The sequence below is a fragment of the Cannabis sativa genome, chromosome 3, assembly GCF_029168945.1.
Source record: "Cannabis sativa cultivar Pink pepper isolate KNU-18-1 chromosome 3, ASM2916894v1, whole genome shotgun sequence".
NCBI lineage: Eukaryota > Viridiplantae > Streptophyta > Magnoliopsida > Rosales > Cannabaceae > Cannabis > Cannabis sativa.
The window spans coordinates 76,116,025-76,141,015 of record NC_083603.1 but is presented as its reverse complement, the minus strand read 5'-3'; the positions used below and the strand labels follow the sequence as shown (position 1 = coordinate 76,141,015).

The window sequence follows — 24,991 nt, the reverse complement described above, 5'->3', positions numbered from 1 at the left end:
TTCTTGGATACCCACTAAATAATACTCCTCCCAACACTCCTTCACTACTTGATAACAGAGTGGTTCCCGAAGCCAACAATTTTCAAATCGGAATTTACGATTCCCAGGAACAATATTATGAATAACCACATCAAGTAAAATAGGACAATGATCAGAAGAAGATACCTCAAGGTTAATAAGTTTGGCTTGAGGAAAAAGTTGGAGCCACCTTTCAGTCACCAGAGCACGATCTAAACGAACCTCTATCCAGTTATCCGTCCCACGACTCTTCTCCCAAGTAAACTGATGCCCCAAAATGTCTAAGTCAATCAACCCACACTCCTGAATAGTATCCCGAAAACCATCAATTAACCAGTTAGGATAGGGGTGTCCCCCTCTTTTGTCGTCCTGAGAGAGAACATTATTCATATCACCAATCACACACCAAGGAAGAGTGTTCCCATGAGCCAAAGTCCGAAGTTGCTCCAAAGAAGACCCACGCAGACTTCTTTTCGACTCCCCATAAAATCCCGTAAGACGCCACTCCCCAATATTACTAGACCGAACCTCCACATCAACAAAGTTTGTTGCAAAATTCAGAACTTTGACATCATCCTTATTCCTCCATAATAAAGCTACCCCCCCACTTCTACCACATGAATCAACCGCAAACACTCCTTCAAATTTCAGCTTCACTCGAACTCGCTCCAACACATCTTTACGACACAAAGTTTCACACAAAAAGATAAAATCAGGTTTCTTATGGGCCACGGTATCAAAAAGGAATTGTATTGCTCGTGGGTTGCCCATCCCACGACAATTCCAACTTAACGTACTCATAATGCCCGGTGGGTCTGGAAACCAGAGCCCACCTCGAACCCGTTTTTTGAGGGTCCATCAACAACCAATTCAACACTATCCTCCGCATCCATATCAACATATTCAGGCCCACCTATCCCTTCATGTTGACGTCTTTTCTTAGAATCTGTAGAAGGCCCACGACCCCCTAGTCCTCCATGTGGCCCGACCAGTCCACCAAGAAAAAGAGAAGGCTGCCCATTCCCTCCTTGCACATGATTTCCAAAAACAACCGACTTTCCTCTTTCAGTAGCACTAGAAATGGAAACATTCTTTTTGTTTCCATGATTAGTCAAATTCTCACTAATAGGAATATTCCCATCAACCCCCAAACCAGGAACATCATTACCGTCCGTTGACTGTTGATTACTGTCGAATTCCAAGCAAGGAAACTTCCCACCTTGCACCAGTGGCTGATCGAATTCATCTTCCTGTTGCACCGGAGACGCCTGGGCAAATTGTTCATCCAACTCCGTACCCGTACGCAAATACTGAGAGCTCAGTAGATAATTTTTCCTTCGTGGTTGCGCCCGCATGAAGCTCCCATATGGCTTAACTATCTCATCCTCAGGTGTGTCAAATAACTTGTGACAAAAGTTTTCTGAGTGTCCAATTAAACCACATATAAAACGAAACGTAGGAGCAAATTCATATTTAAAATTAGCATAAAACCAATCACCGCCTGTTTTTTTAAGCTTCATACGCCGTTTCAGCGGGATATCAATGTTCACTGTCACTCTTACCCGAAGAAATTCACGCCAAAGACCATTATAATTCTTAGGATCTTATTCCACAAAGACACCAATATAGTTTGCAGCTGTAAAGACAACCTTCTCCGTCATAAATCCCGTAGAAAGACCATGAATCTGTACCCACATATCAAGCTGATTAAGCTTTACAGCTTTCAGATCTCCACCCCGCGGGACTCTACCAAAAATCAAGGGTAGCCGATTGAATGTCCAAGGGCTGCCATTAATGACTCGCTTGATATCGATCTCATGGTAAAACTGAAAAAGATAAAGATTCGACCCCAATTCCTTGACAAACAAGCCTTTTCCCGGCTTCCACAGCCCAGCCAAAGTGTGCTTCATGGCGTCAAAATCTATTGATCTAGCATTCAAAAATCTCCCCACCAAACACTACCGGTCATCCACCAGGATCGCCTCCTCCACATCTTCCTCAATCTCAATCCCACACTCCTCCTCATCATCCAATTCTATATTCCCATATTGATTCTCCATATGCTCCATTGCGGTACTGCTCGATGCCATTATCCACCAAAAAAAAAAAAATCGAAGCCAAGGAGACAACCAGCGACGACTGAAACAACGTGGTAACTGAACTCCACAATCTCAGGAACGATAGAAAAAACCAGATACTATTCACGCAACCCAGAACCAAGAAAAGCAGTCCCAACACACAATCCTCTTCTCAAAACGCAATCCAAGACAATCCCAATTGCAAGAACCAGTCACCGAGGGACCCTACACACTGATGCAATCCCAAAACGCAACTCTCTGCTCAAACCGCAAGAACCAGTCGCTGAGGGAGATGACACTCTCGACGCAAGCCAAACAACCCCAGAACTTAGCCTAGATCCTTCTGGAAACCCAGGAGAAACGACGAGGGAACCTACACTATCGACGCCGTGTTCCACCGATGAGAACGCAACACCCAGAACCAAGAACGCCAGTCACAAGAAGTCAGTCGCAGGTGCAGAAAACAACCCAGAACCCACGAGAATCATTCCCAAACGCAGCCTTGGAAACCTATGACATTACAAAGAAAGAACCTACACAGTCGACAACAAGCTTCGCCTGTGAAAACGCAGCAATCGGAACGTGAAACAAACAGCCGCAAGAACCAGTCAAACGCAAAAACCAGACCTTCGAAACTTGAGAGAAGACTCTCACACATGCCAGCTGACAAGACTTAATTGCTTAATTCACTCGCGCTTTTAAGTCCTCTGGTCTTCTCTTATTAATACCCATATATATATGTAAAAGACTGCTTTTTTAATGTTTCCCTTAAAAAATGTATATTTAATTACAAAGATTATATAATTAAGTTAGTTGAAAGTATTTTTGTAATTATTTTAATTTACAGGTTATATAATTGTAAATTTCCCATCAGTCGGATTTTCTATTCGCTTTAAACCCCGTCAGATCCAATTAACTGACAAGTCGACGGCGTGTGAGTGATCGGGAGCTCCAAATTCGTCTCTAGACAGAGATAGAGATCCCGGGATCGGATTTGCGAATATGGAGAATCCCCAACCTGGATCAGACCGAGACAAGTACACCTCCTCCTCCTCCTCTACCGCTTCTCCCATATCTGCCGTCACCAATTTCTGGAAAGGTATTCGCATTTGTTTCTTTACAAAATAACATCATCTCGATAAATTTGCTATAGTTTCGTGGTAATACTTCTGATTTTTCACTCGACCTTGTTAGCATTAGACAAATCACTTCTTAGAAATATTTGGAGTTAGAATTGAAGTAGTTCGCCTTTCAAAAGAAAAAAAAAATAAAATTGAAGTAGTTCTATTTGAATACAAGCGCGAGAACCGGAAAAAGAAGATGAATATGAGAACGGAATTTTTCATGCTAAAGTGTTAGAGAGTCCAATATTGTGTGGAAAGATAATAGAATATATAAGAGAATGTGCTACTCCTCCCATTGCTAATTGGTTTTGTTGGTTTTGTGATGAAATCTCATTCATCTTATTCCTAAATTCTAACATAAAATAATCTATTTGTCAATACAAATAATTTGATTTATCTGAAGTTGAGGTTTTAATAGTATAATATCAATTATGTTGTATCTTTCTTCTTGTGAATGTATCATTTTGATCAAGTTGAACTGGAGTAGTTTGATTTTTTTCAATGAAATTATTCATTGCTCAAAAAAAAAAAAAAAAAAAAAAAATTATTTCAAGCCAACAATGTCTTGTGATTCGGTGTGGTTTGAGTAGATATCATAATTTATTTGTTTTACAAAGTTGGACATCCTTGTTGTAAGGTGTATCTTGTTTGTAATAATTCAATACAATTATGTGCATGCTTTGATTTTACAGAGTTCGATTTGGAGAAAGAAAGATATGTGTTGGATGAGCAAGGTGTTAAAATCGCTGACAATCAGGAAAATAGCCAAAAAAACAGGCGGAAGCTTGCAGAAAGCTATAAAGGTATATGGTTGATCTATACTCGAACATCCTGAGTGACATCTCTGAATTTTCTAAGTGATTGAAGGAATAAAAGACAATAGAATTTACTTTAGAATTTTCTAACTTCCTTTTTCATTGAGGTAATGGTGATAACTCAGTTGTTTCTGGTGGACGCACTTTGTTAAGCACTTTTTATCATATGTTACTTTCGTCATAAATATATTTATATTATTACCATTATGATTCTGTGCAGAGTTTAAAAAAGCTTCAGCCGATGAAAAGTCTAGTTTGTTTAATTCTTTACTCAAGGGTTTTCAAGACGAAGTTGACAATCTCACGAAACGAGCGAAGTTTGCGGAGAATGCATTTCTTAACATCTATCAAAAAATTTATGAGGCTCCAGATCCATATCCATCTCTTGCTTCAATTTCGGTAATCAGCAAAGGTTTATTTATTTATGATGGCATCATCTTAACTCCTATCATAGCTTTCTGCAACTTGACTGTTTTGTGAGCATGAAAGTTTGGTAAGACGAGCACTGGAGGAATCAAGCATAGATATGGTGGAATCGGTGTATAATTAGAGATCAACTTGCAGTCTTATTTGAGCTACCAGAAAATTTCTATAGTTGTTTTGTACAAATGGATGAAATGTGAACTTGTGATCGTCTACTTGTCATTTTATGTTGGTGCTGTGTCGTTTCAGAAATGCTTCTGTGTGCAGGCCGTGCTTTGTATGTTAGTACTTTATGCAATGTCACATTTGCCTCAAATCATGTGCAGGAGCAAGATATGAAGTTGTCTGACCTAGAATTGGAGAACAGGAAAATGAAAGTTGAGCTTGAAGAATTCAGGACCGAAGCAACTCATTTGAAGAATCAGCAGGCAACAATACGAAGACTTGAGGAGCGTAACCGCCAGTTAGAACAACAGGTGAGCTATTTGGAGTAGTGCTGCAAATATATGATTTTATGCCATTTTCCAATCTGTATTTTTGATATTCTCGTGTAACAAGAATTGCTATGTGAGTTCTACTCATGATTTTGTTGAAGAATTGCTATTTTTGCCTCAAATACTGTGCAGGAAGCAAAATAATAGATTTCTTTATTATTTAAATTGGAAAACTTTCATTGGAAAGTTTAGAAACAACACTAATAAACAAATTATGATGACACAAAGACAATTTATAGAGCCTTTCATTTTAATACAGAAATGTGGGTACATTTTCTCAGATGGAAGAAAAAGTGAAAGAGATTGTGGAGATTAAGCAGAGAAGCTTGGCAGAGGAGAATCAAAAAACACTTGAGGTCCTGAAAGATAGGTAATTAACGATATGTTTTTGAGTATCCAACAAAATTGAAGTAAACTGGATTGTTTTATTCATATTAAATACTAAAATTTCGTCGTTTAATGATTGAGGGTTGCCATGTCTTTACGTAGATTTCTCATACCTTTGATGTCTGTATTAATTTCTAAATTCTAGCTTTTGTGTACCATGATTTATCAACCTTTATTCAGAGAGCAGCTGTTGCAAGATCAATTACGACAAGCTAAAGAGAGTGTTTCCAATATGCAGAAGTTGCACGAACTTGCACAAAGCCAAATGTTTGAGCTTCGTGCTCAATCAGGTTATATGCTAGTCATCTTTTGTCTTTAATGATTTTGTGAAATATTTGTGGTTCAAAGTTAAAACTTTTGCCTCATCTATAAACATTTGAGCTTCGTGCACAAAGCCAAATATTTGAGCTTCGTGCTCAATCAGATTATATGCTAGTCATCTTTTGTCTTTAATGATTTTGTGAAGTATTTGTGGTTCAAAGTTCAAACTTTTGCCTTATCTAACTGCATAATAAAGAGAAAAAAGAAAGAATCTGCTTTCATCTCACATTTTCATCTATAAATTCAGATGAAGATAGGGCAGCAAAGCAGTCAGAGGTCAATCTTCTGATGGATGAAGTTGAACGGGCTCAAACTCGGCTTCTTAGTCTTGAGAGGGAAAAGGTGTGTTTTGCAACTTAATTGGTTAAGATAATTTACTTGGAAATTAATTTTGTATTATACTCTATAATGCAAGACTAGTATACTATTTTATTTATTTACAATTCTAATTAGCCACACTAGCATGATGCGTTTAATTGATGAAACTTAGTTTTTGCTTCTAAATTAGTTTTCTGTTTTCTGTTTTCTTTGTCTCTTTTTCTGTTTTTATTTTTTTTTAACTAAAAGCATTGGTGAAAACTTCTTTCACATAACTATTTTATCCTGATCAGTTTGGCATTTATGTTGATTTTGCTTCTCATTTTGACTTTGTGAATTATGTCTTTTGATATTTGATGCCCCATTATGAATTCAAATTGCAGGGAATTCTACGCACCCAGTTGCAGTCAGCCAATGAAGACACTGATAAAAAGAGGTGGGCTTACTATTATTCATTTATCAAGTACTGTGTCTGAAATCATAATCTTAGTCTCTGACATTTGTATCATAAGTATTGTGTTTGAGTTATGGTTTTTGACTTATGTTCGGTTCTTATGCTTTTAGTGATGATATAGATTCAAATACCATCCTTGAGAATTCATTGATAGCAAAAGAGAAGATCATTTCTGAGCTCAACATGGAACTTCACAATATTGAAACTACCTTGTCAAATGAGCGAGAAGAACACATTAATGATATCAAAAAATTGAATTCCCTGCTTCATGAAAAGGTATACTTCTTTGCTTTCACTTAGCAAATGAAATCAAAATAACTCTTCAGTACTTGCATCATGATATTCATGGTACCTGGGTTCACTTCCTTAGGTCTAGGATACTTTACATTTGAGTTACGTGGTTTGGGTACAATCCTCTGTGATGTTAGCATGATTTCGTAAATGGTTCAGCTCCTACATAGAATTATATTATGAAACATGTTGTGTAAAAGGATCAGCTGCCTGGTTCTCAAGCTCTCCACTTAACTAGTTTATTATGTGTTGCTTGCTTTTACTATGATAAGCTGGCTGATAAGTTAGTTTTACTAAGAAAAATTGTTTATTATTTTTTTTTCTAAATTATATATATAAATATAAATAATGTGGGGAAAGGACAGAGATTCTTCTTTGTATTACCGTTTATAATCCTTTGACAAGGTATTTAAACTTTTTAAATTGTAAAGCTTAATATTACCTAGCACCTGCCTCACATCAAAAGGGCTTGGTTGATTTGGACAATGGCAGAACCCTATGTTCTTTTCTATTGGTGTATCATATTGATTTAAATTATGTTTCACTGGTCAACTTTTATTCTCTCTTTTCTCTTAATGTGTATGATAGGCCCCTACTGAAATACTTACTTGTTAGATGGAAGAATAAGACGTACACAGGGTAGTGTGTGATTTCTATATCGTATCTTTGGTGGTGGCAGTAGTGGCTGTCTGAATTGTAGTGTAGTGGCTGGCTGAATGAATTTGATGTGAAATGAACTCCTGCAGAAGGTTAATAATCAATATAAGTTATATAACAGTAACAACAAGCAATGTAACAGTGGCAATGGAGGAAATGGTATAAAATTCAGAGGAAGAAGGGAGTTATTATTGAAAAGAAAATAGCTAAACAGTCACCATTGCACATGTTTCTAGAGCCTGAGTCTCTCCAATGATGCTAAGAGCAATTTACTAGCTCAAGCATAACCTTCTACTATTCCTCTTGACACTATGTCAAGACTCTCAAAGCAAAACTCAACAATTACAAGAATACCCCTGCCACAACAGAAACTGACCAAACTACCCGTGCTTCTCCTAGCTTAGGTGAAGCGCACCACGCGTCTAACACCCCCACTCCCCAATTTCTTTAACCTTGTCCTCAAGGTCAAAGGCAGAAATTGAGCACAGATCGTGTCAAATTTCTCCTAAGGGGCTTCAAGTAAAGGCAAACTTTTCCACTAAATAATCACTTTGATGATAGATCTTGATCCAGCCTCATGATGGCGCACATCTAGGACAGCACCAGGCTCAACAATTAATTCCAAGTTAGCAGTGTCGAGGGCAGCAAGGGAGATGAGTTTATCGCACTCATTGTGGCATGGAGCTGGAAAACATGAAACACAAGGTGAACCGCCAAGGATGGGGGAAAGTCTAAGTGATAAGCGTCAGTGACAACGCTTCAGCACCTGAAATGGGCCATAAAAATGAGCAGCAAGTTTCTCATTCTTGGGACAGCCAAGGTCTTTTGGTGATATGGGTGTACCTCTAGCAGTTGATACAGGGCAATGGTAGAAGTGGTACCTGAAGAGGTTAGAACTTTAGAGGGGGGCCCTGTCCATACATTACCTTGAATGGGGTAAAACCTAAGGAAGAGTGAAAAGGTGTGTTACACTAAAACTTAGAATTTTCTTAGGGTAGTAAGTTGTTCTGTGCTTTAATTCCATACCATGGAGGTGAAAGAGTTCGGTCCAAAAATGGCTACCCGATCCAAAAATGGAGGTGATAAGCTTTAGAATGTCCTGTAGCTTGTCCATATTATGGAGGAAGGCTTCATTGACAATATGAACAGTAAAAGGGTGTTTGAGGGGCATGGAATGAGAGTACTTACTCATTTGATCCACAATGACAAAGATGGTATCCACACCCTCAGACTTAGGCAACCCCTCAATAAAATCCATAGTCAAGTCCTCCTACACACACTCACGTAGCACCAAGGGTTACAACAACAAACTTGTAGGTGACATGACCATAATTCTATTCCTTTCATACACCACAATGGCTTACGAACTCGACCACCATCCGTTTCATACCTGTCAAAAATACATCATTGTAAAGCCTTTCGTTGGAACATAATTCCTCGAAATGACCCCAATTGGTGAACAGTGATATTCTTTTAAGAAATGAGGAATCAAGGTCAAAGTAGAAGAAAGAACCAACCACCCTTGATATGCCAAATGATCATGTTCCACCGCAAAACTAGGTAGTTAATTGCCTTAGGCCAAATCAGCGCAAACTTGAGAGATAAATGCATCGGTGAACTTCATTATCCACAATATCCCAATTTAAGCAAGTGGTGGAGTTGAGAGCCAAACACTCCACCGTAACACGGGATAGGGCATCGACGGCATAGCTGGCTGCCCCTGACCTATAGTGGATCTCAAAGTTGTAAACCAGTAGTTCAACAAATCTTTTCTGATTCTCCTGTGTAACTACATGTTGCCCTAACATAAATTTGATGCCTTGTTGATTGGTACGCACCACAAAATTTTAGCTTAGCAAGTTTGAATGCCATTTTATAGCAAGAACAATTGCCATAAGGTTTTTTTCTTAGATGGATTGAGTTGGGCTCGAGATTTCAACTAGGAGCAAGAGATCTCGAGACAATTTTAGAGGCAATAAACACCTGTCCCTTATTCAACATTTCAAGATTCTTGGTTATCACTGTCAAATCGTGGGAATGCGATTTTACAGTCTCCTCTTTCGCTTCCACCCTTGATTTCATTTGAGCTGAAAGCATTCAATGAAATTGTTGCTATGATACCAATTGATGTGACTTAACTCCTTCTGTAAGATTGATAAGTAATATAATAGTAACCACAAGTAATGTAACAATGGCGATGGAAGAAATGATATACTGTGAGAGGAAGAAGGGAGCTCAAGCATAACCTTCTAATACTCCTCTTGACACTATATTGACTCTTTTAAAGTAATGTGAGAGGAAGAAGGGAGCTCAAGCATAATCTTAGTGTTCTCCGGTCTTCACATATCCAATGAAAATCAGACTTTGTTCAATTTTTTCGCGATCAAAATGACAATCAATCTCAATTTTCTTAGTTCGCTCGTGAAACACGAGATTTGAGGCAATATGAAGAGCAACTTGATTATCACACCACAATTTTGCTGGAATAGAAGTGTCAAACCTGAATTTAGCCAAAAGCTGATAAATCCATACTACCTCACACACAGACTGTGCCATAGCTCTATATTCTAATTCAACATTGGATCTAGACAACATTTTGTTTCTTACTCTTCCAAGAGATCAGACTGCCCCCAACTAATGTACAACTAATATACAACTCATGTTCTAACACTTAGCAATAGGTGAATTGTAGCACGGGGCTAACATAATTGTAATGTGATATGTTACCTTATTGATTTGAATTGAACTAAAAACAGAGTTAGAAGAGTAGCAGAAGAAATTTAGAGAAACTCTACTAGAGTTCAAGTTATAACTAGCCAGAGGTTTTGTATTAATAGCAAAGAACAATTACAAACAGTAAGAGAATTCGAGAGCATGGCCTTCCCATTTTCCCACCTTATTTCTGCCTAAAAAATCCCACCCAAACTCCTCAACCCTTTTATTACAAAAATAACAACACAAAAAACATATTCTTAGTATCCTTCTATGAGTCAGCAATATTCTCGCTTACCTTCCTTACCTCTATTCTTTTTCTACTTGTATGTATATTTTAGAAGAGGTTAATCATTACCCTCTGCCTGAAGACGCACCTTCTCATGGTATAAAGAGGGAAATTGTTCATTAACCAATTCAAAATCCTCCTAAGAGTTCTTGAAAGAAGGCAAGTGCTTCCATTTGATTAAAACCTTAAGCAACCCCTACTGATTGTATCGAATATCTGCCACGGCCTCAAGTTACACATTCCACTCCAAGTCAGCATGAAGAATAATAGGTAAGAACTGTGTTGGTAAGGTCAACAACTTTCTTCAACATAGAAATATGAAAGACAGGGTGTATTGGAACCCACTCAGGAAGTAGTAGCTTGTAAGCAACCAAACCAATGCAAGCCACCACTGGATACGACTCAAAGTAACAAGGGGAAGTTGTTCATTCTTGCATTGAGCCAAGGACTTGTGATGGTAAGGGCAGAGTTAAACATAAGACCAAATCTTCTACTGAAAAATGCACCTCTCGTCGCTTCTTATTAGCCATGTCTTTCATGCGTTGTTGGGCACGAAGCAAATTGTGTTTGAGATCGTCAAGCATAGTGTCATGGTCTCGCAGTTGTTGATCAACTGCCATTAGTAGGGTGGCACCCAACTCCAAGCATAGAAGAGGGGGTGGATCATGGTGGTACATTCCCCAGAATAAAGTCATACTAATACTCATACTAATACTCAGCCCATGGAATCCAATGATATTCGCGTTTTGGCTTGTCTCATGCAAAAGAACGAAGATAAGAGTCTCAATGCTTTGATTTACCACTTCGGTTTGCCCATCACTTTGGGGTGATTGGATGAGCTATGATTATGGCAAGTCCCTTGGAGACGTAACAATTTAGACCAAAATTTGCTTAAGAAAACCTTGTTACGATCCGAGTCAATGGAACATGGAAATTCGTGCAAACGTAGGGGAATAAAGGGGTGTTTAACAACCAGGAGACAATCATACCCCTTTGAGCGAGGAAGACCCTCAACAAAGTCTATAAATATATCCTCCAATACCCAAACTGTAATAATGAGGTTGGAGGAGTCTCGCGGGACACAGAGAACTGAATTTAGCTTGTTGGCGTACCACACATTGAGCCACAAATTGTTGCACTCACTTCTTCATATCTGACCAAACCACTTTTCTAGCCAAACGTTGGAAAGTTTTTAAAGCACTGGAATGGTCCCCAATTTTGCCACTGTGGTACTCTTCTAAGAGTTGTGGAATCAATGAAGATGTTGCTGGAATGACCAACTTGTCATGGAGCATGAGATTTCCATGCCACAATGTATGACCATCAATTAAGGCTGCACCAGCTAGCAAGCTCTGCTTCTTAGGGCCCAAAATTGGATCTTTATCAACCTTAGTTTGCAAGACTTCCCAATGATCCGACCATGAAAGCGAAAGGAGACAAGGTTAATATGTTCACTTTGGGGAGACAAAGCATCGACAACTTTATTGTCCACCGCAGGTTGATATTCAATTTCAGAATCGTAGCCTCACAATTTGGTGACCCACTTTTGATGTTCCTCAGCTACCAGTTTTTGCTAAAGCATAAATTTTAGACTTTTTTGGTTCGTTCGAACCAAAATTTTCGCCCAAGCAAATAAGGGTGCCACTTTGAATCGCCAACACAATGACCGTAAGTTCATGCTCATAGACAATTTTTAAACATGCTCGATTGCTCAAAACTGAAGTAAGCTACGGGGCACTGATTTTGCATTAACACATCCCTTATCCCGACCTCGAAGCATTTGTCTCGATTACAAAGGTTTGAGAAGTTAGGAAGAGCTAAGATCGGAATAGTAACCATGACCAATTTGAGCTCCTTAAGGGCTTGCTGGGCCTCCTCATTTCACCAAAAATTGTCCTTTTTCATTAATCTTTTAAAGATGCAGCTATTTGTCCATAATTGCGGATGAACTTCTAGTAGCATCTTGTTAAAACCAAAAATTCTTGGAGCTGCTTCTAATTTGTTTGGACCGGCCATTCTGCCATTGCTTGGATCTTACAAGAGTCAGTTGCCACTCCATTGGAAGTGGCAAAAATAATATGACCCAAACATTCTAATTCTTGTTGCCCAAATAAACATTTTTTTGAATTGAGATAAAGAGAATGACTGCGAAGGGTTTCCAAAACCTATTGTAAATGGACCAAATGCTCTTGGAGATGCGAATTGTAAACCAAAATATCATTGAAGAATACAAGATCCAACTTTCAGAGATAGGGCTTAAATCACTAAGAACTTGCAATGCCCTTCATGAGTCCGGAAAGTTGTCTTTGGCACGTTCTTTGGTCTAACTCGAAGTTGGTGATAGCCCGAAGTTGGTGAACTCATCTAATAGTTCATTGATGACTGGAATTGGAAATTTATCTGGGTCTGTGACCCTATTCAAAGCCCTGTAATCTATGCGAAATCTCCAGTTGCCATCTTTTTTCTTCACTAAAGAGTGGGACTCAATAAATAGTTCTGACTAGTCTGAACAATGCCTGCTAAAAGCATGTCACCCACCATCTTCTTGATGTCATCTTTCTGCTTATGAGGGTCCCAATAGGGTCTTATTGACACAAGAGCAGTCCCTTGCACTAATTCAATACAGTGGTCAGGATCCTTTCAGGAGGGAGGGCAATAGGGCAGTCATCACATCGGAAAATTGATTTATTAAGTGTTGTACTTCTGTTGGAGGAGATACTTCACAGCTGAGTTGTGACTCAAACGACGCCAGCTCTATTAATAAACAATGATCACCTTCTTGCAGCGTTCACAACATGGCCTGGAGAGAAATCAAATGCTTACTTAAGCTAGACTTGCCTCAGAGGGTGACAGTAGTGCGTCCTAGCTTAAATCTTATAATCAATCTTTGCCAGTCCACTTCCATTGACCCCAACTTTGTCAGCCATGCTGTACCCAGGATCACATATGAATTTCCCGATTCGAGTGGAAGAAAATCCTCTACCACATCTATCTCAAGTAAGGACAATAATAGATTCTTACAGTTACATGTAATTGTGAGAGGTATTTTAAGCCGTTCAACAGTATCCTTGCTGATGAAATTGTGGGTTGCTCCACAATCTATTGAGTACCGTCACCTCATGTGATTCAATTTTTCTTGGTGTTCAGTGAAACCCTACTGAGTCCATTGAGAGTTTACCGTCAACTTGCTTCGGTGGAACCTTTTCCAAACAATCTTCAAAGAGTATGTTCTCCTCTTCACCTTCCCCACAAATGAAGGAATCATTAACGAACAACACCTGCATGAGTTGATTCTTACATTGGTGACCCCAAGACCATTTCTCTTCACACCTAAAGCACTGTCCCTTTTCTCTGTGTGCTTGGAGTTTGATGTCGGTGTATTTCTTGTAGCTGCCTGGACGACGAGTGACAAGAAATCTCGACTGGTCTATTCATAGAAATTGCACTTCTCCTTGATGGTGCGTTAATGGGTATCGTGGTGTTCTAAGTGGAATATGGGCTGGGTAAGTTAGACCCAGAGTTGTAAGGGCGTGGGCTAGACTAGGTCAGGCTCAAGTTAGTGAGTCGGGCCCAATTGAAATTTGATCCAACCCTATCCACTTGCATAACTCGATTCTTGTTTTATACCATCAGAGTCGCTTCCATCATTTCTGACAGCCCTTGTGGCTTCATATTTCTCACTTCTGCACAAACGATCGATTTGAGGCCTTTTATATATATGCTATCCAACACCTCATGAGATAGGTGACCATGTAGGAGAGAGACCATCGTTTCAAACTCTTCCTAATAAGCCTCCACTGTAATGTCTTGTCGAATATTCAAAATTTTCTCACAAAGAGATCCTTTGTGTAATGATCTAAATCGCACTGTGAAAGTCACCTTAAACTTTGGCCATATACGAAATCGAATTGAGTTTTCCGCATATTGAAACCAAGCTAAAGCCTGTTCTTCCATAGTGTTTGCCACTGTTTCTAATTTCTCCTCTTCTATCATGCAATTCAATTGAAAATATCTCTATGCTCGGTGTTACGTGCAGTCTATGTTTTATACCATCAGAGTCGCTTCCATCATTTCTGACAGCCCTTGTGGCTTCATATTTCTCACTTCTGCACAAACGATCGATTTGAGGCCTTTTATATATGTGCTATCCAACACCTCATGAGATAGGTGACCATGTAGGAGAGAGACCATCGTTTCAAACTCTTCTTAATAAGCCTCCACTGTAATGTCTTGTCGAATATTCAAAATTTTATCACAAAGAGATCCTTTGTGTAATGATCTAAATCGCACTGTGAAAGTCACCTTAAACTTTGGCCATATACGAAATCGGATTAAGTCTTCCGCATATTGAAACCAAGCTAAAGCCTGTTCTTCCATAGTGTTTGCCACTGTTTCTAATTTCTCCTCTTCTATCATGCAATTCAATTGAAAATATCTCTATGCTCGTTGTTACGTGCAGTCTATGATGACACGTTACAAGCTAAGAGATGCCTACAAGTTGGCCAAGTGGTGGCGCATGTTGTGGTGCATGCAGGTGGCATGCTGATGCTTAGTTTGTATACAGTGGCATTTTCGTAAATATCTTAAATATTGTCCGGATCGGGACGGGACTTGGTATTCGCCATTTATTTGGGTCTACAAATAGAATGGTGCAATCGGTTTGGCGAAACTAGGTGATTTTGGGATATGGTGCTTCCCATATGTCTACAGAGCAAAAATCATCTATGCTCCTGGTAGAAGGCTAAAAGCTCAGAATGCTTTTTAAGGGGGTACTCTGGTGTCAGCTCTCCACCACCCCTTGCACCTTGGTACTAAGTGAGCTACTACTAGCCAGTGGGGACTAGTAGGGCGGGCATATGAGGACCACGAGGGGACTCATATGTCTCCATGAGTTGGAGTACTCATTGACATTATCGGGCCGACCCGGTAGTGCGTCGAAGAAAGCTGCCAGAGGTTCAATGGTACGTTTCCCTTGGCTTGCAGGTATGCCGCTTGCACGGGACGTGGCCTAGATCCTCCAACAGACGTCGTGGCGCGCCTAGGCCACGAGTCTCAACACGGGATGACACGGGTAGTCATTCGTGGGCTAGTTAGCATACGCGCATGGGACGGATGCACCATGTTGGAAAGGGGCAGAGGTCTAATGTATGCAACTAGTTTGGTGGCTTGTCTTGAGGGCCTGCCAACATGCGTGGGGGCATGGCGCCTTGAGGATTGGTCCATGGACGTATAGGAGTCCTTGGGCGACGAGGGAGACTATTCGGACAGTATCGAATGGGGCATGATAGAAGCGTTGGCACGTTAGCTTGGTGTTGGCATCTTGCCACACATGCTACCTTGGTCTCGAGTGACAAGGTGAGCGTCGGTGTTGGGATTTGTCTTACCATGGTGGGAACCTATGGACACTGCGAGTATCTTGGCTAGAGAGTCTAGATGCATGGATGCACTCATAGATGCTTGCGAGCATGACTCGGCGGGAGTTGTTCGAGAGACGGAAGTGTGCACGAGGCACACGGTCGCGCGAAAAATGAGCCCATTGTTACTCGGATGGTTGGAAGGCTGACCTTGGCTTAGAGAAGTCAAGGTGCCGCACGGGTGTTCCGCTGCCTGAAAAGGTGAGCCCGTGACACTCGGGAAAGCCAACCATCGGGATCTAAGCCAGCAAAAAGAAAAAACTCTAAGCGTCGAGAAGCTTGAAATTTTGATCTATACTTGTTCTCACTCGAATTCTGCTGTCCACTGATTCGTGTCGGATTTGAAGTCTCCATCGACGTCGACCTTCCATGTGGCTTATGTATTTGAACTTTGGGCACCACATCCTTTGCCTTGGAGGAACTCGACTGGATACCGTTTACAAGCTGCTGCAGCTTAAAAACCATGTATTCCAGGTTATTTGTATTTCCCTTGTGTTTTCTGTAATTCCTCTACCTGTTGCTCCAACTTGGGTAGTCCCTGAGCAATATTCTTTAATCTTGTGATCAGTCAGCTCCTCCCTTGAGCATTCAAGCCCCTTCTACCATTCTTCTTGAACCACTGTTAATTTCTCCTCCACAGCTTCTATGTTTTTTTTATGCCATACTCCCGGACTTCAACTACTCTGGTACCACTTGATATATTTCCTTATTGATATGAATTGAACTAAAAACAGAGGTAGAAGAATTGTAGAACATTTTTTTTTTTGAAAAAGAGGAAGGGACCACTTGTCCTAGACTGGCCCCCACTCGAGAATAGTAGAAGAAATTAAGAGAAACTCTACTGAAAAGTTCAAGTTATCTCCAGCAAGAGTTTTGGTGTTTATAGCAAAGAACAATTACAATCAGTAAGAGAATCACACCATGTTGTTCGAGAGCCTGGCCTCTCCCATTTTCCCACCCAATTTCTGCATAAAAAGTCCCACACAAACTCCTCAACCGTTTTATTACAAAAACAATAGTATAGAAAACATATTCTCAATCTCTCTCCTATGAGTCAGCAATACAGCTGTCACTTAACTTCCTTACCTCTATTCTTCCTCCACACGTATGTATATTTTTGAAGAGGTCTATCATAGTGGTGAGAGTAGATGTTTCATATAGAGGTGTGAGAATGTACTCTGTACTGTTTTGGTTGCAATATTTGGGGTTAAGGGAGAGAGGGGAGGAGGGGAATTGTATGGAGAGGTCAAGCTCTCGAATATTTGGATCATTACTGTATTTTCTTGATACGAGAAATACAAACTTATCCATTGACACCCTATTTCAATTACTGTTTCATTAGTTATTAGTCATTTGGTATATTTTTATTATTCCCTATTGTGTGTTTCTCATTCTCTATTAAGTATACACCGTATCTTGTGAAATGATTGAATATGGGAATGTCTTGATGTTTTGTGTAGTCATTTACTTGTTTATATATATTCATTGATTCCTATTCAGCAAACTGTCATTCACAATACTATCTTGAAATGCTCTACAAGTTACTGATTGATTTCTTTGTGTCTCCATTTATTTTGTCTTTCTTATGAATAAAGGAAGTAGCCCTTGAGGAGATGAAGAAAGAAATTCAGGCAAGGCCAACAGAAAAGTTGGTTGATGATTTGCGTAAAAAAGTGAAGATCTTGCAGGTACCGTTCTTAACATTCATAAGTTATAATTATAATTATTATTTTGGCATATCTATGTTCGCCTTAGAGAAGTTATTTGGCATATTTATGTTAACATAACGGCTGATGGTGCAATGTGGTGCTTTTAAAAATTCATTAGATAATAATACTAGCTAACTTAGCTATTCAGTTTCATCACTCTTGAGAATCATTCCCTTAACTTAGTTATAAGGTCATGTTTTAGAAAAACGTATGAACTTTGTCTGCTATGCCATAATGAATGAATGTTTTTTGATTTAAATTCTTTTGTGATAGTATAGGTATTGTTTTTGTTGTGGCTGGTTCATTTTCTTCTTGTTTGCATTGAGATCTCATCATTACTCTTGATTCATGACAACTCACACAAATATTTCCGACATCAATCCCTGTTTAACAAAAAAATGTTATTTATCCAGGCAGTAGGTTATAATTCAATTGAGGCAGAAGATTGGGAAGTTGCTACTAGCGGGGAAGAGATGAGCAAAATGGAGTCTCTTCTTCTTGATAAAAACAAGAAAATGGAACACGAAATTACACAAATGAAGGTATGATGTCTGTTTGATGCTTCACATGCTATATCTTGTATTTTATCTTTTCAAATTATGTAAACATAGATGCACAAGTCTAAGCAGACTACAGTGATGTACTCTGATATAGAATTTGGGATGAAAATTATAAATTGGTGTACCATTTCCAAGAGGAATGAACTCTTCCCATCGAGCACTCAAGAGACTCATCACTCTCCAAAGATCCTAGGCCCAATTAGAATATCATCATCTCCCCTCATTCTTCGAGGCTCATTTTTATACTATCTTATTCATGCTCTTTCAAAGCCCCCTTCTCATTCTACCAATCTATTACAAAATACAAAAAATCTGTTAGCCTAAGATACATGATAAGCCTCCTATACATGTTGGATATAATAAAAGGACACATAAGGTAGGATAGAGGGCTTTTATTTTTATCTAGTTGACTCTTATTTTAAAAGGTTGTTTTGTCTTATTTTTAGTACTTCCTAGCTAACACTATTTTATGTTATCCAGTGCCTATAAATAAGGGGGAGGGATTCATTTCTGGGGAGCTTAGAAATATAAGTGAATAGGCAGCCCTCTCGAAAGGTTGTAATTGGAGATACTAGCATCTCGAGAGCTAGATTGTTCTTTTATTTCATTTTTGGGGAGCTTAGAAATATAAGAGAATAGGCAGCCCTCTCGAAAGGTTGTAATTGGAGAGACTAGCATCTCGAAAGCTAGATTGTTTTGGCATTAGTCAGTTTATGTCTTCTCCAACAATTCATCATTGGAAAGCATTAGAACAAATTTTATGTTACTTGACGAGGCATAGTTTACAAGAATCATAGGCATACCCAGATTGTTTCTCTGATGCAGATTGGGCAGGCTTCAAGGTAGATAGACAATCCACTTCAGGATATTGTGTATTTGTTGGAGGCAATTTGATATCTTAGAAGAGTAAGAAACATAATGTTGTGTCTAGATCCAATGTTGAATCAAAATATAGAGCTATGACATAGTCTGTGTGTGAGGTAATATGAATTTAGCAGCTTTTGATTGAATTCGGGTTTAAGACTTCTGCTCCAACAAAATTGTGGTGTGATAATCAAGTTACAATTCATATTGCCTTAAATTTCGTGTTCCACGAGCGAACTAAGCACATTAAGATTGATTGTCATTGTGTTCGTGAGAAAATTTAACAAGGCTTGATCTCTACAAGATATATGAACACCGGAGAACAATTAGGAGATATTTTTACAAAATCTTTTATGAGGTGCGGGTTGATTATCTTTGTAACAAGCTGAGCATGATTAACATCTATGATCTAACTTGAGGGAGAGTGTTAGAATATTAATTGTAAAAAATAAAATAAATTCTATTTAGTAGTTTCCTATTTGTATTTAGTAGTTTTTCATTTAGTCTCCTCGCTTTGTATATAAATATAGTCTTTTGCGGCTAAACCCTTTCAACTATCATTCAACTTGCACTTAACCTTCCAAATTCAAATTTTGTAGTAAAACCCTTCAAACTATTGAACCATTAGCAAATTTAAGGTGTCATCTATTTTTCACAGTTAATTGCTAACATGAACTGATTATGTGTACACTTTTGTGTTTGTACACGTGGTACGTGTATATTGATACACCTAATATTATTATTTATAAGTTATAAAAGAATATTTCAAAATTTATAATATTTTTTTAATTTTTTTAATTTTTTATAATTTTACTTAATTTTAAAATAAATTTTGAAATAATAATATGAAGTGTACCAATATAAATGTGTTACGTGTACAAGAGTGTATATATAAGCATTTCATGGTCGCAGTTAAGCGAATGACACCTTAAATTTGTTAATAGTTTAGTAGTTTAGAAGGTTTTACCGCTAAAATTTGAACTTGGAGGGTTGAGTGCAAGTGAAGCAATAGTTGAGAGAGTTTAGCAGCAAAAAATTCATAAATATATACTATTCTGCCGAATACTACATAAAACTCATTTACCATATTTTAAAGATCCTATGATTGACAAGACGGTTGGTGGGCAGAGAGTAAACTCTATTTTTCGAACTTTAAGCGAATTGATCTCCTATTTCAAAACCGAGATTCTTTTAATGGTTCAAAGTGTAAATTATTATAGTATGTATAAAAAAAATTATTTAGAAAATGCTTATTTATGTGAAATAACTTTTTGCACGAGTGAGTAAATTTGTGCTTTAATTCAAAAGATATGCATGCAAATCACTTTACAAGAGTAAGAACTATATTTAAGCCTTGAATATTATAGACATATGGCAGGGAAAAGGAAAGAAGAACTGATATGATTTTTTATTATTTTCTTATGATCTACTATACAGCCCTAGCACTGCTAGCAGTCAATTACAACTTTTCTTATTATATTTTAGGGCGTAGAACAATGATAGGAAACTTATATTATACCAATATCATCTATATAACGACAAGACAAATCTTTTTATTAAATAACAAAATAGTTATTAATTCTTCAGTAAGTATACTTTGGTCTTGAGTTGTTTGAGGTCTTGATGTCTTCTTGCAGTCCAGTTGGTGATCTTGAAATTTTGGCTTCATATCCTTTATCCTTGATATAATATTTAGCTTTTAAGTATATTACTTAAAAATCTGCTACAATATATAAATTAATTAGTAACAAATAATTATAAAATTGAGTCAACACAATCAACCATCCTGGTCTTTGGAATTTAAAATACTGATGGAAATCTGTAGGGGCTAGTTGGACATAATCCGTTAATTGTTATGCATGATCTGGGTCTTTTAACACTTATTTTGTTGCTCCCAGGTCAAACTATTAGAGAAAGCATCATTGTTGGAAACAGCTGAAGGCACAATAGCAAAACTAACTGCGAAGGTTAACGAACAACAGAAGTTAATACAGAAATTGGAGGATGATATATTGAAGGTTTGGTTCAATGACTTCTGAAATTCCCAGAATCAGTAAATAAAAAATAGAAATATATAAAATATTGAATTTTCTAGTCTAAAATATTTTGAATTTTCTAGTCTAAACCCTAAACCTTTATAAATAGAAAGTAAACAATCCTGGGATAACCAGGGTTTTCACAAATAAACAAAGGCATATGCTTGCTAATATCTTTTCATGTATTTTTCTCAACAAACTACTGTACCTTTATAAATAGAAAGTAAACAATCCTGGGATAACAAGGGTTTTCACAAATAAACAAAGGCATTATATAACATAAAAAGCGTTGTTGTCATGAAAGTTCAGGCTCTTTAGGTTAACTTTGGTTTTCCAAAATGTCTTTTGTTTACTTTTGACTCAGGGTTATAATTCCAAAGATCAAAGAAATAATCTATTTGATGATTGGGATCTTTCAGAGGCTAGGAGCACTGAATTATCTGAGGTATGTTTCCGAAGAGAGTTCTGACATTTGTAATCCTTATATTCCATGTTGAGCCATTTTTTGTTCACAATGGAAAATATTTAGGAGACAGTACTGCATGGATGACTTCTCTCTACCATCCTGTGTTTTTTAAATCTCTACCCCATTATTTTCTCTTATTATTCTTCAAGTGTCTTCTTTTTTCTTACAATATATATATATATTTATAGATATATATGGTATTTAAATAACTCTATTATTCTTCATAATTCTTTCCAAAACAGAGCACAGATCAAAAACATGTTTCCTCAGATCAAGATCAAAGCTCAATGCTTAAGGTGATATGTAATCAACGAGATCGATTCAGGACCCGCTTGCGTGAGACGGAGGAGGTTTGATATCTTTTGCAAGAATTTAATTCAACCTTTGTGAATATTCCTTTTGTTTTTTTTTTTAATTTTTGTATCTTGTTCTATTTGGAATATTCTGTTCACTGTTGCAATTTTTCTTAGCTCTATTTAATGCTTTAGGAAACAAGACAGTTGAAGGAGAAGATAGGGCAGCTCACAGCAGAGCTGGAAAGGTCTAAAGCTGATAATGTCAAACTTTATGGAAAGATTCGCTATGTTCAAGATTACAATCTTGAGAAAGTAGTTTCTAGAGGATCAAAGAAGGTGCTTACTCAATGTTGCCTTTGAATCTTGAGATGATGCTTTAAGGTCATTGAAGCTAGGGTCGGGCTGTTTTTGATTTATTTATTGTTTTTGATAAGCAGAATGTGGAGGATCTAGAAAGTGGATTCAGTTCAGAAGTTGAATCGAAGTACAAGAAAATCTATGAAGACGACATAAATCCTTTTGCAGCTTTCTCTAAAAAGGTTTTTTTTTTTTTTAAACTTTTTATCTTTATTTTTATCCTTGTGACAATATGTGGTGTTTTATCATATTGAAGTATGAACATGCATGATGTTTTCCTTTCTGTGACTTTCTTATCTCCAAATGGAATACGCGGTCTGCTTTTCATTTTATTTGATTATTTCTGTCCAAATTGTCTTTTTTAACGTATTATTGACTGACATCAGCATCGAAACTGATGCTTATAGACTAGAGGCTCAATTTCAGAATAAATTACTTGACCAGGCTAAGGATCTATTAATTATTTCTGTTTATTTTCTTCCTTCAAGTCCAGTTTCACGGATATGCACTTCTTTTTACGTGCTTAGTAAAGGAGTCTAGTTTAAGTCCAAACTCGTGTTTCTTTTTTGTCCATTCTAGGAAAGGGATCAGAGGTACAAGGAGTTGGGTTTCAGGGATCGGATCACACTTAGCAGTGGACGTTTTCTTCTTGGCAACAAGTAAGATCATACAGTATTACTTTCAGAATTTTGTTATTTAATTCCATGTGAAATATTGACTTATTCTATGTATTAAGATATCCAACGTCTAAACTTGACCCCTGTATCTAAATTTCAAGGTAAAAGATTCTGGCCTTTGCGTCCAGAAGTGGAAGTGTTTAAATATAGCTTTAAATAAATGTTTGGGGTCTCATTTCTTTATCCATTAGCAAGTGTTTAGACACGACCATTTTCTTCCACCATGCATGCTCATTGTTCTTTTTTTTTGCTTAAAACTTCATGATGTTCCTGTACCATATGGAGTGGAAAAAACAATACATTAAAAATGCCAATTCAACTAACTCTTACTAAATCTACTCTAACTTCAGTTTATCTCTTAAGTCAGCATTTGTTTGTTTTTTTCCCTTTGCTTTTCCTTATCGTATCTCAATACAAGAGATCCAGGTTCAAACCCCTCAGTAATTATACCGGTTTAGTTTGGAACTTCTCCATTTTCTCTTAACTATTTTTCTCTTCTTTTATGTGCATCCTAAAAGTTCTCTACTTCATTTTAAAATAAAATAAAAAGCCTCAAAACCAAAAGGAAACAAAACATTAAAGTCTGTATAAAGATTGTCTTTTATTTATGTAAATATTGTTTTACTTTTACTTTAATGTTTTATAAAGATCTCTTGAGAAAAGACTAATACTATAAGACACTTAAGATGGCCCAATGTATGACACTCTATGTGTCCTCCACCCTTTTAAGAGAAAAGGAAAAATGTGTCCTTGAATTTAAAATTAGTTTCATTAAGTTTTATTAAATTTTAATAGGTGATGTCCAAACATAAAAGGTTACCTCATGTAACACCTTAAAGTGTCTTAGGGCAATGCTCCTTAAGAAATAAAAGAAAGTGAAAATAGAGTTTAAGAGTTTAGCTGAGATTTTATAAGTAGCAGGACATAATTCAATTGGGAACATTGTTGAAATTAATTGTGTGGGGGTTAATACATTAATCGAGTAATTATGTTGCAGGTATGCGCGGACATTTGCATTTTTCTACACCATTGGTTTGCATATACTAGTTTTCACCTGTCTCTACAGGATGTCAGCTCTGAGCTACCTAAGGTATTTTTATTTGATTTTATATAAACTTTGAAGAGCCTCCTCCATTGCTCCTTGATATCTGCTCATCTCTTTTGATTTCCAATGATTTTGCAGTAATGGTGCCGAGGATGTCGGTGATAAACCCCTGACCCTGAATCTTCGACAAGCTCTCTAAGATTTATGGATGAAACATTAAACATCATGTACAATGTACATATGTGATAAATTTACCTTTTCTGGGCTCTTTGCTAGTTTCAACTCTGTAATGCATGTAGTGTTACCTTTAACCTTCTTCATGCTATAACACGTGTCAAGGCGTTCAATTCAAATTTACTGTTCCATTATTATAAATTTTTTAAAGTAAAAGAAAAAATATATAAAATTTGGTTTATATTACCAGTGAAAAAATATATTAAAACTTCAAGTCCAAGTTTTTTCATGTTTGGGAGGAATTTGGCTTATATCACTGGTTCTCTTGATTGCTTTTAAAATGGGGAGTTTTCATAAATATTGAAAAAATTTAGAGTTTATTTTTATATGGTATAAATAAATAATGCAAAAAAGATATGAGATTAAAAAATAATTAAAGTTTAAATATAAGAAACTAAACAAAAAAAAAACATAAATAAATTTGATAAAATTCTAATAATAAGAATCAGAAAGTCGTTGGAGAAGTTGCTGGCACTAGAAAAATCATCGAAAAAGTTATTATTTTCGATAAAGTCTCCAAAAAAGTTATCGAAAGTAGATGTTTCAGGTATAAATTAAAATAGAACTAGTCAATTTCTAAAATAATGAAATATAAATTAATAAAATTAATTCTACAAGAAAATGATTAAAAACGAATAATACATAATATCACATAAATCAGTATAATTTTTTGTTTTTTTAAAAAAAGGTAAGAATCAATTCTAAAAATACTGAGACGTAAATCTAAACGAAACCGGTTACATAACAAAATACATTAAACAAATAACACATAATAACTCAAAATATAATATAAAGAGACCAGTTATATTTATCATCTTGTTAGAAATTTGAGACAAAAAAATTAGTTCAGTAAAGCAAAGAAGATAAAAACTTACACACAAAAACTTGCTAAATAGAATAAATAAATAAAAAACCGGTTCTTTGAATTAACTAAATCAAAAATTAGTTTTTA

General features: G+C 37.0%; 1 protein-coding gene across 1 annotated transcript; it reads left to right on the top strand.

Annotated features, from left to right (window-relative positions):
* Positions 1-2,929: 2,929 nt before the first annotated feature.
* Positions 2,930-24,173, top strand: LOC115708935 (protein CASP). The gene is made up of 19 exons (XM_030636961.2): positions 2,930-3,195; positions 3,913-4,023; positions 4,256-4,434; positions 4,785-4,934; positions 5,234-5,322; positions 5,520-5,629; positions 5,908-6,002; positions 6,362-6,414; positions 6,543-6,708; positions 17,391-17,483; positions 17,918-18,046; positions 20,827-20,946; positions 21,329-21,409; positions 21,673-21,780; positions 21,919-22,062; positions 22,164-22,265; positions 22,663-22,742; positions 23,758-23,850; positions 23,944-24,173. The coding sequence occupies exons 1-19, from the start codon at positions 3,099-3,101 to the stop codon at positions 24,002-24,004; spliced, it is 2,061 nt and encodes a 686-aa protein (XP_030492821.2). The 5' UTR covers positions 2,930-3,098; the 3' UTR covers positions 24,005-24,173.
* Positions 24,174-24,991: the final 818 nt, after the last annotated feature.